This window comes from Pungitius pungitius, chromosome 13 (assembly GCF_949316345.1).
Source record: "Pungitius pungitius chromosome 13, fPunPun2.1, whole genome shotgun sequence".
NCBI classification, from domain to species: Eukaryota; Metazoa; Chordata; class Actinopteri; order Perciformes; family Gasterosteidae; genus Pungitius; species Pungitius pungitius.
Genome location: NC_084912.1, coordinates 13543323 through 13558085, shown reverse-complemented (window position 1 = coordinate 13558085; position 14763 = coordinate 13543323). Strand labels below are relative to the sequence as shown.

General features: G+C 44.2%; 1 protein-coding gene across 3 annotated transcripts in view; it reads left to right on the top strand.

Moving 5' to 3' along the window:
• Positions 1 to 14763, top strand: part of smap1 (small ArfGAP 1) — a 55894-nt gene that overhangs the window by 24272 nt on the left and 16859 nt on the right. For all 3 annotated transcript variants that reach the window (XM_062566751.1, XM_037464884.2, XM_062566750.1), the window contains one exon: positions 11169 to 11232. In XM_062566751.1, the coding sequence (XP_062422735.1) occupies positions 11169 to 11232 (64 nt within the window). The remainder of the gene's footprint in view (positions 1 to 11168; positions 11233 to 14763) is intronic.

Sequence of the window (14763 nt, the reverse complement as noted above, 5' to 3'; positions counted from 1 at the left end):
CTTTAATCAGCCTCCATGTTTCATTTCCGTTCACATCACTTAATTTCCTTTCCTCCTCGGAGAGGTTTGCTTGAGCAGCTATTATTCAAATTCCTTGTGGGCTACTGTGAATGCAGCAGTTACTGTTTCTAATATTGTTGGATAGTTGGTGCCGAATAGCAGGCAAAACGCCCTGTCCTTAGACCCTTGATTTGAAGTTGGGTTGTGAAGGAAGTTTGCTCCCTTTTCTTGTTACAGACGGTCTGTTTGGATGTAAGCGAACAGCAAAGTGTTAAGATAATGGCCACAAAAAGAGCATCAATATTCAACACACTTTTTAAACTACAACGAGGGTCAGCTTACTACCAAAGTTCCCCTTGTTCCTTTGTTTGTTTACTCCCTAATGAAGTATAGATTTATTCCATTGCATCTATAATTAATGTACAACTTCCTAAATTGTATGGAAATGCAGAGATATTATTCATGGCAAATATGTAGGAATGATTTATAAATAAATTCTGTTGATGAGGGACTCAAAAGACCTAATCCAGGGAATGATTGAAGCGTCCTTCTTTCCTTTCTGCAGCACTGATGAAGGGCTTTATTTCGACTGATTGCCCATCCGCTTCCGCTTTGATTACAACTTTGTTTTGGTGCAACTCATGTTTGGATAATTGAGTTGTGAAATGTGGGCATTTACTATTGTGTGTTATTTGAGAACGAGTAAACAAGTTTTAGGGATTCTGGTATAGTGATGTCACTCCAATCTTAGAAACCATGCTGGGTTACAACATCTGCCTCTTCTGAATCTGAATCATCTCACGCGACATGGTCATGACCTCAATCATGGTTATTGACTTATCATAGGATCTACCTCAATCATTTCTAAAGTTATTGATTTATTTAACCATGAATGGACATGATTACATTATAACATTCTTAAATTATGGCCTGATCTTAAAATATTTGCACATGCCCTCAATCATTTTCATGCTCTCATCTTGTTGCACATTTTACATGACTTATTTTAATTTGGCATGGAGCAGACATTGTGCATAACAGCACAAGCTGTAGTGCGATGGAATGGATGTTTTTCTTTAGGAACGTTGCATATTCTTTTGAATACAATTTTAATATCTCAATAACTATTTTCAAAAGTAAAATGGCAGGATATTTTTACATACATATACACTCACCGGCCACTTTATTAGGTACACCTGTCCAACTGCTCGTTAACACTTAATTTCTAAGCAGCCAATCACATGGCGGCAACTCAGTGCATTTAGGCATGTAGACATTGTCAAGACAATCTCCTGCAGTTCAAACCGAGCATCAGTATGGGGAAGAAAGGTGATTTGAGTGACTTTGAACGTGGCATGATTGTTGGTGCCAGAAGGGCTGGTCTGAGTATTTCAGAAACTGCTAATCTACTGGGATTTTCACGCACAACCATCTCTAGGGTTTACAGAGAATGGTCCGAAAAAGAAAAAACATCCAGTGAGCGGCAGTTCTGTGGGCGGAAATGCCTTGTTGATGCCAGAGGTCAGAGGAGAATGGCCAGACTGGTTCGAGCTGATAGAAGGGCAACAGTGACTCAAATAACCACCCGTTACAACCAAGGTGGGCATAAGAGCATCTCTGAACGCACAGTACGTGGAACTTTGAGGCAGATGGGCTACAGCAGCAGAAGACCACACCGGGTGCCACTCCTTTCAGCTAAGAACAGGAAACTGAGGCTACAATTTGCACAAGCTCATCGAAATTGGACAATAGAAGATTGGAAAAACGTTGCCTGGTCTGATGAGTCTTTCTGCTGCGACATTCGGATGGTAGGGTCAGAATTTGGCGTCTACAACATGAAAGCATGGATCCATCCTGCCTTGTATCAACGGTTCAGGCTGGTGGTGGTGGTGTCATGGTGTGGGGAATATTTTCTTGGCACTCTTTGGGCCCCTTGGTACCAATTGAGCATCGTTGCAACGCCACAGCCTACCTGAGTATTGTTGCTGACCATGTCCATCCCTTTATGACCACAATGTACCCAACTTCTGATGGCTACTTTCAGCAGGATAAAGCGCCATGTCATAAAGCTGGAATCATCTCAGACTGGTTTCTTGAACATGACAATGAGTTCGCTGTACTCAAATGGCCTCCACAATCACCAGATCTCAATCCAATAGAGCATCTTTGGGATGTGGTGGAACGGGAGATTCGCATCATGGATGTGCAGCCGACAAATCTGCGGCAACTGTGTGATGCCATCATGTCAATATGGACCAAACTCCCTGAGGAATGCTTCCAGCACCTTGTTGAATCTATGCCACGAAGAATTGAGGCAGTTCTGACGGCAAAAGGGGGTCCAACCCGTTACTAGCATGGGGTACCTAATAAAGTGGCCGGTGAGTGTATATATAAGGAAATCGTCACAATTCAAGCCATTTGCTGATGACATTTTTTTAAACATTGTTTATATATATATATATAAACAATGTTTAAAAAAATGTCATCAATATTTTATCGTATGTATATCAGCAGCTAAAATGTAATATTGGTACAAGCCTACTGAATTCTTAAAGTTCTTTACTGGTTCAATTGTGTATTGCAGAGCTAAATGACACATTGCTCATAGGAAGGCTATATTTAGTGAAAGATGGTGGCTTTATAATTAAAGCTGCCTTCTTTTGCGTTTCTTTTATCAGGTATGGATTTGTCCCAAGTGTCCCATAGTACAGGTGTTCTGACAGATGTTGGGCAATGTCGTCCCTTCACGGCACATCAGTCCACTGAGAAAGTGATTGAAACCTTCTCTTAGTTCATCAGTCCCCTTAACAGTTGTTTGACTTGTCCATCACTCCTAACAGGGACGGGGACTGAGGGGGAGTCCCAGTCCCAGCGTGAGACGTGACTCCATCGGTAACGCGTAGGCGAAACCGCACAGCCAATGAGCTGCTTTAATATTCAGGTTGAATCGTACTTTCTGAAGGTCACCGCAATGGCTCTATGCCAAAAAGAAAAAAATCTAAACTTACATGAAAAGGCCAGTGATGGTGATTTAATCGCAGTGATTAAAAGCAAACATTTATTTTGCCCCCCCCTCTCACTGCGTCCCCTTCTGATGCATCACCTGACATTGCCACAGTGACCGTGCATGCGTTTTGGTTGATGGGAACGTTCAGATCAGAATACGTGGAATTTGAATGAATGCTGAAACTTTCTAAATTTCACTTTCATTATTAAAAAAAATTCCATTAGCGGCCCAATATCCATGGTATTGTGTTATAACTTATTATTGGACTAATCAGCTGCTCATAGGGTAGAAAATGACCTCAAATTTAGATTGTTAATTGGAGAGGGGTGATTTTTTTTAAAGGCTTTAGGAGTAGCATAGACATATTTGAGAGCCTTTCAAAGTGTGTGTGGCCTTTATTTCAGGAAAGCCTTGTGGACTTAAATTCTCTCCACAGACTGCGGGATATGTCTGGCACTTAAATGTAAAGTAGGTAATACAGAAGAAAAACGGCCCACAGGTGTTGTTATGAATGCACAGAAGTTCAACCTGACGGACACACTAGAATATCAAGCAGTCTGTAGTTTCTAACCCATTTTTATTCTACTTGGTTGGAGCTGTCAAAGCTCAATTTTGTCTCCTTCTCGGTACTTCCTACCCAGCGCCTGTAGGCACTAATCGCGCTCCAGCCCTCATTGTGTGTGTCCTCACTTAGAAAACTAAGGAAATCGTCACAATTCAAGCCATTTGCTCCAACAATTGTTTTTAGGGTTTGAATGTTAAAAACGACATACAATCAAAGGTGAAACAAGAGCTCGTAGTTCCTCCCCGCATGGAACCCCGTCCCCGTCTCGTCTACGATGACGAGCAACAGCTTTCGCAGCGGCCAACTCGACTCGAGGAGTCGACGCCATTTACCAACAGCATGGGTTCGACTTCCACTTAAAGAGAATGAGCAAGTTAAGAAAATGCCTTGAACTGAAAACAACGTGGGAGAGAGACCGAGCAGGTGGGTGACAAAGTAGAGAGAGAGAGAGGACAGAGTGTACTCCCCACTCACCACCACAAAGGCACACGCTGCTACTTCAAAGGGGAGAACGAGTGACTCCATTATCTCTCTCTCTCTAGTTGTTCCTCACCTCCATTCATCTCCATCTCTCCGGCATCGGCCCCTCCCTCTCTTCCTCTCCCTCTCCGCCAAGACTAAATCATTGTGTCGTCCCGTCGGAGTGCTGCCGTGTGTTGTCTTTTTCGTTTCAGCCCCATGAATAAATTATCAAAGAGAACAAGAGGCTGCTTTCCTTCATGCAAGGCTGGCGCTCGCCTTTTGTTGGCGACAGAAATGAAGGAGTTTCTGTGTGTGTGTGTAGATGCATTTGTGTGTATCTTTGTTCATTCTGTGAGGGGATTTTGGGAGCGTCTTATCGCTAGGTGCTCTGCACATCTGGACAGAGTTGGGCTCTAAAAGGTTCCCAGAGATTGGATGTGAGGGACACGCGCACACACACATGCTCGCTCAGCAGCAGCCGTTTCACCCGCTAAAGCGTATCTGTGGTCGATTGGAGTTAGTTTGAGCGGGCGGTGTGAAGGGCAGCCAAAGGAGCAGCGCTCTGTGACTAATAACGTGACACGCACACACACACACACACACATAGACAGCAGCGCTCTCTCTATGTAGGTCTGGCAGTCAGAGGATCGATAGCGTAGCCACACGGAGGCTGATCAATAAGGTGGATTTGCTCCGCAGGAGGAGCAGAGTCATGCCCGTAACCCCAAAAAACACACGCACAAGCAAACGTAAACGCACACATCCGACCTCCACACTATAAATACACAGACCTGCTTCCTCCCTCCCCGGCTGCTGTGATGCAGTCGCGTCTATATATATATATATATATATATATATATATATATATATACCAGCTTACCTCTTCAAACAGTAGGTGTGTTGTACACAGAGCTGAGGGCTTTGTGAAGCATATCACACAAAAGGATTTATTGTTGGTCGTATATTTGTGTCCCCGGTGACGCCTGTGAGCGAGAGGGTCGGTTGTTTGGGCCCGAAACGATTTGTTTGCAGGTGTGGTTGTGTTTTCTAGGTGTCTCGTGTAGCTATTGTACTGTAAAGGTTATTTCATGTCCCAGTGGCCCTTCACGTTTCTGTTTGTATTAGTTGTTTTCTGTAAACCAGTCGGGACTTTTCTATCCACACTATTATCCGTTGACAGGAAGGATCAGGCCAGGTGGTGGTGTTTATGATGGTTTCCCTTCCAGCTATACTGAACAGAGTAGTTTCTGTAAAGGTGGGAACGTGGGTCATGCTGGAGATGGAACCGGGTATGATGAATGTTAGTAAGCGTTAATCTCTCAGTGTTTTTTTTCCGGAGCAGCACAATGTTAATTTAGTAAATTACGGGCCATTTAGAGTCAAATAGACCTTAAAACAGGGTAGGCTTTAGGGCGGGGCTACCTTTTGATTGACACTGCAGGAGTCGTACACGTCCCCTCACCTGTGGTTTAAAAACTACAGTCTGGAAGAAGATTCTCCAGGATGCTAATCCAGCTCCTTTTTATCAAATTTGCCTTTCTCTAAATGCTTGTGTGTGATTGCAGTCCGGCTCTGGAGTGAGTTTCACTGCATCGGAGCACCTGTGTGTCGGCGTGATCCTTAAACCCACCCGACAGATTTCAACCTGAATCCTCTGCTTTCTCAGACAACACAACCTAACAAGATTTTCTGGATGCTTGAGAGTCCTCCTGGTTAGGGACAAACGAGATTCCCTTCTGAAAACACCTGAAAAGGCCCAGTTCCAATTGCTACGTGTCTTTGTGTATGTGTGTCTGTCTGCGGTTTGGATTTGATTAGGGATCCTTTCCCTGAACCGCACCGTCGGGCATTAGCTGTCAGACCACACCGTGACCTTCCCTCAAACTGTGTGTGTGTGTGTGTGTGTGTGTGTGTGTGTGTGTGTGTGTGTGTATTGCTCTGTTGGCATGCATTGCACACATCTGTTTGTGTCTCTTTTACCTCCTTGTGTTTATGTCTTAAAGTGTCCTTTGTGTGTGTTTGTACGGTCGTGTGCCAACTGACCGGGTAGGGGTGGAAAAGATGCTTACGTGTGGTAGGTTATGTCTCAAAGTGTGCGTGTGTGTGTGTGTGTGTGTGTGTGTGTGTGTGTGTCTAGGTGCCACCAGCTGAGTGACCGATTATGTCGAATGGTGCAGAACTGCTGCAACTTAACGGCATCAGACTCACACACGCACACACATGCTTGTGTGTTTGTGTGTGCATCAGGGTGGGGTCTAAATAAGATCTCTGTCTGTGTTAATAATGCATTATCAACACGCTGCACCCTCCGTTTTCGTGGCATCGCTCTCCTTGTGTCCTTTCCCCCCCGTCTCTTACCTGTCCTCCTTATCATCCCTCTCTCTTTGCTCCTCATCTTCCTCTCCTCCTAATGTCCTCCCCCATCACCATCCCCTTGCTGGTCGCCGGCATCCCCCCAATGCAGATTGACCCCTCTTCCTCCCCGATCCTCTCCCTCAAACACAACCCCCCCCGCCCCCACGCCCCACACCCACCCACCGTCTTTCTTCCGCAGCGTCGGCTCACCCAGCCGGTGGCAGTTTTATTATTCTCTTTTATTGCATTAATATGGCAGCTGTCAGCCACGAGGAGACAATCCACTTCCTTCTCCTGCTGCATGTACTACAGCGCTGCTGATCGCTCTGTCTGGTGCCGCTGCAGCTGCCACACCTGCCAATGTCAAATAAAAGTCAGCACTCCAAGGATGCCACCCCGGGGCAAACTCGGCACTTTGCTTTCCGTTCATAGCTTTTTGTCACTATTGATGTCCCTTTTGAACAAAAATTCTGTTGCTATATTAAGCACAAAAGAGGCTTTATGCTTGGCGCCAAGCTTATATATGTGAACGTTCTGTGAAAGAAGCACAGGGGAATGAAGTAAATAAAATGTAAATCAAGTATGAGTGATGAGGAACAGAGTGACAACATGACCCAAGTCCCGGCTAGTAATCGGACCTCCAGTTGACTTAGTGGTTTCTCATTCACTTAATTCTTCTTATAGCTTCTTCTTCACTGTTGTAGTCCAATTCTTCCTGCACACATTCAAAGGGGGTCGTTAAAATGCACATAGTGCCCTCTTGCCCTGGTGGATCTTTAATGTGCCACCGCTTGAATGCTGTATGTTAGTAGAAAAGTAATATCAATCTAGGTTTTTGGAGCTGCTGGTCTTTTGATTAGAATTTCAAACACATAATCAATCCAAAACCTCATTTTGGGCATGCACCATTGAATTCACACAAATAATACGTTTTAGTGATCTTTTTAAGTGAACTATTATGTCAGGTATTGTTGGAGGTGATTTTTGATATTCAGAGCATTAAAATAACAGCCAGCAAACCATTGTGTGCACAGTTACTTTTGACCCAACTCTCTGGTTTCCCTCCACGTAAAAACACGACTCCACTGGACACGTCTGCGCCCCATGGTGACCGGCGCGTGGCACAAACACAAGACGGGCTGCCGACCAGCTCCTGCTCCACCGCGGCCGTCCCGCTGGTGTCTGCCTCCGTCGTCCTCTCGGTTATTCTTCCTCGTTCGTCCCCCATTTCCTGTCCTCGGTGTGTCTCCCTCCCGCCTACTCTCGCTTTCGCCGCAAACCAATTTGCAGCCCTCGTCGGCCGCTCGTCCCCTTCCACTCCGTTTTTTTTACTTCCTCTCCCTCCATTAGTGTTGCTCGCTCTTTGTTTGTTCCATCGACCTGGCGCTGCCTCCCCTCGGAGGATAAGACGTTTGCTTCATCTCGCAGTTCTTGTGGGCACGAGGGAGGAGGACGGAGGGATTGTGTGAGACCGAGTACAGTCTCAGTGGGTCACAGAGCGTCTCTGTAAGAGGCTGCAGATGTGTGTAGGTGTGTGAGTTCCGTGTTTCATCACTTGTGCGCTGGTAGTCGATGATGCAGTGCTCCCCAGAGTTCTAGCGATTGATGTTGGTTTGAAAGGCGATACACATATTTTTGGACTGCCGCTGCGGGTAGCGGGTGTACACTGCGATGTCTCAACCTGCATGCCTTTGTTTCTGTTGGTACTGTAGCGCTATTGTTCTCAAGGCATCCGTCACACTTTCCCTTTTTTCTTTAGTTTTAGTGCAAGGTTCCAAATCGTTTTTTCTGCCATTCTAGCACATGGATGCACAACAAAATGCAGCGTGTAGTCCCACTTTACTTGCCCCACCCCACTTCATATGTGGATTCCTCAGCTTTTCGGAGGTCCGGTGCTGCAGTAGCTGATACAGCGAGGCGAAGCGCTGTTCACTGTCTTCATGCCCTTTAGGCTCTTTGCAGGCACCTCATGTCACCCATGTCATGCTTGAGAGGCGGCTGCCAATGGCAGGCTGGCCGGTTTTAATCACCAGCTGTGGAGCCCTCGCGTCCCCAGCCGTGCACATCCCGTGTCAGTTTGTAAGGTTTCCACTCAGGATGCTCTCTACTGCCCCTCTGTAATGATGTCCCACTGCAGGCTCCACTTACTATAAGCCACATGCCACAACTACAAGCTGCTGCCTGCTTTCAAAGTGTGCCTTTTTATAATATCATCATCTCATGCTTTGATGTAATTAGGACAACACAGGTACCCGAGGGATCTGAAGTCCAGCTTCATGTACCTAATGAATATTTATATACAGTATTACCATTTCTGGCAGCAAGCTCTCAATCTTGATGAATATATGCCTCAAGAGTCCCTTGGTGTTTGTTTTCATGCTAGTCGTGACATAATGTAAAAAAAGAAAACAACAATATCTCATCCTGAGTGATCAACAATAAGAATATCAAATAAATCAACATTTTGGGGAGGTGATGACATTTTGGGAAGATCTGAAATCGTAACTGCAACTTGGTTGGTTGGCAAAACAACCAGTTATTACTGAACCTTTGTCACGGTAACAATATCATCAACAAATCAAAAATTTACATTACAAAAAAGATTAAATTGTAGTTCAACCACAATATTATTAAAGCATGGCTTCCTCAACAAGAAGCCAATGGGACTTTATCAACTGGATTTTAGACTATTGGAGAAAACAAGTGCCACAGCAAAAACACCTCTTTTGTTCAGCAAGATAATCTTGAGAAATTAAAACCGCTTCCATGATCTTTAAAGCGTGAATGTGGCGTTCTAGTGACACCCTTTGTCAGCTACTTCTCAGACACCTGGAAATGTTTACTGACTATTTGTATCTCTTGCTGTACAGAACATATTTCAACCATTGATGAGGAAAACCTCTTCATTAAAAACATTGACCTTGATGCAATGCGCTCCTCCCTTTTTAATGCATTACGTATTGTCTGTTGTACGAGACACTCAAACATCGCTCTCACACTATTGTTTTTTTTCCATTGAGTGAAACTTCCAGCAGACACCCGGTGTGACAGCCCTCGGCTAATCGCTTTGTCTGGCGAGGGCTTTCGACAGCGATCTGATGCGACAGAAGTCATCGGAGGGCTTGCTTTGCCCTGTGGTTTCAACTCAATCTACCCCCCCCCCCCCCCCTCCCCTCCTCCCCCATTGCTGCAGCGTGCTCACCTGTTGGGGACGGTGGGCGGGTTTATCGATCGCTGGCCTCCCTTCCAATTCCACTTTCTCCATCCGTCGCCATGAACAACTGCCCCTGACACCCAATCACGGTGCGTCGCCAGCCGTCCGTCAGCTGCGGCGCTCGCCGTCGTCCCGGTTAGCTAATGGAAAGCCCGACGCGTCTGCGAGTGTTTCTGAGAACATTATTGGCAGGGTGTCAATCAAAATCCCCGCATACGGAGGGGAATTTAAGCTTTTCATGCAGACTGACATTTTGGATTTCCTTCTTTCTTTCTCTTTTTCCTCGCGTCTCACTGCCTCTGTGTGGGTTGCAGCATGGAGAAAGACTATGAAATCCACAATTTTCTACTGCTGCCCACAGTCTGAAATGTTGGTAATCAAATGGACCGGCATGCCAAAGATATAAATTGCAATTCTTTCTGCTCTTGCCCTGCCAAATTAATGGAGGTGCTTTACTTTAAAGATTTTGTCTTTCGTCTTTGTCTGGCAATATGTGTAATATTATAATGTTGTTTTCCTTAAATCTTAAGGTAAGCTCTCGGGTTGAGGATGCACCAATCTGATTTAACATACCTGTACTCGTGCTGATGTCACTACATTAAATACAGTTTTTGTAATATTCATGAACTCTTTAAATTACATTAAGGAATTGTGATGTACAAAACTGTTTTCTGCTAATGCTAGCTCAGTGACAACCAAGCCCTCTGCTGCTGTGCACACAACAACCCTCCTGCTGCAGGGGTGCGAGCTCTGCTGCAGTCCCAACACGCATCATTTTGCAGCCAATGCATTCTTGATTAGGCGTGGACACGGTAATTGTTTTCATTGCCTCAGATTGGAACGACATTGAATTTAATGTAGTCCATCGATCTTTTGTTGGGGGGGAAATTGGGTTTGTTACCGGCGTTGTAGATCTCTCATGGCCCGCGTGTTAACCTTTAATACCCCCTCCCTCTCTCACCGCATTTGTTTCTCCAATCTCACGCTGCCTCCCCGCTCCATCGTCCTGTCACATGCTCTTTCTCTTTCCCCTCTATCCGTCTTCTCTTTTGCTTTCCTCCTATTCTCCTTGTGGCTCCCTATATTTACTTTCAATTAAAAAAAGAATACCATTAGCATGATTGCCTATCAGAAATAATATTGACATTTCAGTTTAACCAACAGCTGCAGCCAGCAAATATTTGTCCTTTACTTTTTTTTTTTCTGTTGACGGTCCATCATTACCAGAAACCTTCCTTTTGGATCTCTGTTATGTTTGAAGAAACACTGCCATACTTTGTGCTGTGCTGCAAAATAATCAAGCGGACTTGAAACGTGTGGTATTGCACAAAGAACTGCAGAGCAAGGAGCCAAGTCTCTAAATAAAAAGCCCACTGGTTAGTATCCTTGATCACTTGGTGAGTACTTATTCAACAAAGGTTGAAGCCTTTGTTGAATAAGTCTGTTATTTTTTGTATCTCTGTACACAGAACCCTTGAGCACTGAGTCCAATGGCTTTTATTGTTTAATTATTATAAAAATCATAAAGAAAATGTGCTAAATCATTTCCCTTTGTCTTTCTCCAGCAGTCGGAGTGCAAAGCCGGTGCCAAGGAAGGCGCAGAGCCGGCCGTGGACCTGCTGGGGCTGGGTGAGATGTGAACTACCTCCTGCCATTATACAATATAATAACGTGTCAAAGTGTACACCCACACGACCACCCAATGTGTCAGATGCTTAAAATAAACCAATTAAATACCATTTCTAGATTGATATGTAATAATTGTAGATAGAATTACGTGTGAGGTTATAAGTGAAATGTTCATCAGTGTCAGGCTTTATTTGAGTCATGTACAGACACCTTTTGTTCCTCTTGGATGACTTTTTACACCACATTGCAGTTAATACATCGTTGATGGCTTCAATCACAACCGTGTGCTGCATATAGTTAAATCCACACAATGGTTCAGTCATGTACTAGACTTTGTAATAATGATTTAAGGTACATTTCAAAAAAGGAAAAGGGGATTGTGTTGTTTTGGTAAGATTTGGAAAAGGCAGAAGAAATTATATTTTGCACCCTGTGATGCCTCCTTAATTAGTCAAAAGGACATATCGCCTGAAGCGTAATGGTTAAGTTATTGATATGTTTCTGTTCATTTAAAGTTGTGAATTTCTCATCTCGATAGGAACATCTTTGGAGGGTCTTGGATCTCCATGATTTAATAAAATAATCACTAATCAATAAACACTGATGGCTATGCCATTGTCAGATTATTAAATCTTTATAGATAATGATAAAGAGGTTTATTATCAAAAATCGTCATTAAATAGCATTGTATCAAGTGTGATAAAAGCCCCCAGGTGTTTGGGGCCAACTTTGTAGACGCAGCTGACACACAGATGTAAAGGTGATCGTTAATCTCCTGCGTGCATTTGAATGGCATCGGTGTCCAGTTCAAGAACAGCAGAACGGTAGAATGCACCAAGGATATGACATTCAACTAAGGTCACAAGCTGGACCCAAACCTGTGACCTTTTGATTTGACGGCATGCGTCTTGGACACTGTCCTCTGAGCTTGCTCTTATAGCCCAAACGGCCAGTCAGGTTTGGTTCCCACCCACAAATGGTTACTATCCAATCCCCTTATTTTCTGCATACGAGCTGCGCTGTATTAGACTCGGCCGAGGGAGGGGGGGGGGGGGGGGGGTTTAAGCTGCGTTGACAGAAGAAATAGCCGGTGGATACGGCATTGATCAAATAGGAATGAGAGTGACGCCCTGCTATGAATAACCGATGCTACGCGCCTTGCAGCCACGTCAAGTGGATAAGATTTCAAAGATAATCCATAAGTCAAATTTGTTGCAGTAAGCTTTGAGCACGCACACAATTACACACAAACACACACATACACAGCTCCTCCATCCATCCAACCGTGTCCCCGGTTATTTTACTGTGTTATTTGTCAACTCCTCTGTTCAGTCTAATTCAGTTTGGCAGGCTGTGGTGGAATGAAAGCATAAACAACATTGTGAGCCAGATGAGCACTTTTACACAAATCATTCCTCCATCCTTGCTTTTATTTCCTTGGTTTGCAAGACATTGGTTTTTCTAAATTATTTTTATCTATCATCATTTAAAGGGTTCTCTCCATCGGAACAATTTTAAAACAAAATGTATAACTCATTTCAGTTTTGTCTTTTTTAGCTCTCCCATGGAGACAAATGCTTCCTCAGAGATGCCCCAATTCTTCAGCAGCCACTGAATCACTTGTATAAACTTCTATTGATGGAGCCCTTCACTTCCAGCTTGGCCGTTGGCCTGCTGTAATGTGTCTGACAAGCCGACTTCTTCCTGCATGTCGCCTCCTCTGTTCAAGCAGCAGCAGCAGCAGCTGTGCTTGCTTTGGTCCCAGCTTTTACCTCTGGTTGAAATATTTAGGTTGCTCTTGATATGGTTTATCAAGTGAAAGACCAATTGTGCTCTTGCAACCAGGAACGAAATGGCTTTCTGTTTCCATTCACACATCTTGCTGCCAACCTCATTCAAATGCATGGTCAAACACCCCATGCATTTGAATAATAACAAAAAAAGTGAGAATGGAAGAAGATGTGCCGAGCAACGTCCACTAAAACAACAATGCTCGTTAACAGCGCTTCAACGCGCTAAGTGGGCTACATTTGCAAAGCCGATTATTTTAAATATTTTCATGTAGCCTTGTTTACGTCCACGTGCTCCTGCCAGCGGTCTTTGTTGGTGCATTGCCGTGTTTCTTTACACAGTGCTGGCACCAGCTAGGTTGGAGGAACATGTGTTCACCATACAAACAAAACAGGGATCAACACGGGACAACGTTGCTCCATAGGAACACATTGCACACTAATGGCCATTTGGCCAGTTAATATCCAAATAATGGATATCCAAACCAAGACTCTTGTGTACGCTGGATTGTTCATGTGCTGATTTCTCTCAAAAGGTCTTCATGAACTGCATTCAAATTGCAGTTTTAGATGAATTCAGTTATCTGAAAAAAGGAGAAAATATGCCAGTAAGAAGAATGAAATGTACTGTGTAAATGTACTTTACAACACGCTCTTTGCTCGTCAAATCTCAACAAGCTACTCTTGAAACAATGATGCGGACACAACTAGGGAGGGTGTCAGACTTCCTTTATCACCTGGAAACACACGTTTTACTGGTAGCGTTTTGTGTCCATTGTAAACACTTCTGGACCAACTCGTTTCTGGAAGCGCGCGGGGGGGGGTCTCCTTTCATGCCCTAGATGTGACTTGTGTTTCATTGGAAAACAACGTGGGTTGAATTAACATACTTTAGGCTACCAACACTTCAAAGGCAGTTAATTTTCCTTATCCACAGGGTGGATGAAATACATTTTTAAATGTGTTTATGAGAAATGTAATCAGGATTTTGCTTTAGAATCAATGCAGCTTAACCGGGTCTGATATTTTACCCCCTTCTTCCACTGCTGAATGAAGTCGCTGTCTTCATTGAAGATACTGGGAAGGTGTGTGTGTGTGTGTGTGTGTGTGTGTGTGTGTGTGTACACTTGGGGCAAAGGGGTTCAGGGCGCTTATAAAACACCCCCACACACAAACACTCCCTGGACCGCGGGTCTGTTTCCATGGTGAAGTTGAGAGTTCTCTCAAGAAGCAGCTCCATCCCGGTGGGTACTTTGCCAGGCAATGAGTGAATGAGCTTTTGGTAAGAGAAGGGCTTAGGTAGTAGAGTTGTACTTATTTGATGCACATGAAATCCGATCCTACTAGTCTATATTTGAAAACGCGGTGATGTGATTGAAGAATGGCAGCCATCATTCTCTTATGCACCTATAGTGATAATCGCAATAGGGTTTCATCCTTCAAGCAGCAATTCACAACGTGACAACTATCAAAATTAAAGTCAAGCTCATATAGCCACCTCAAGGACACGTTTATTCACCCAGCACCTTTCAACAAATCACAAATGTGCCTTGAAGGCATCACAAGATGAATGGAGAGCAAAAACATAAAATTATTAGAGCGGTAGATGTCATCAAAGCAGCTCTTTGAAAATGACTTCTTTTAAGTGGTTCAGAAGGAGTTTGAGTGCTCCTTGCTAGCTTTCTCCCAGTGAGTGGCTTCTGCTGCAACCCTGCTGTCTGATGAAGCAGGCAGTCTTGTT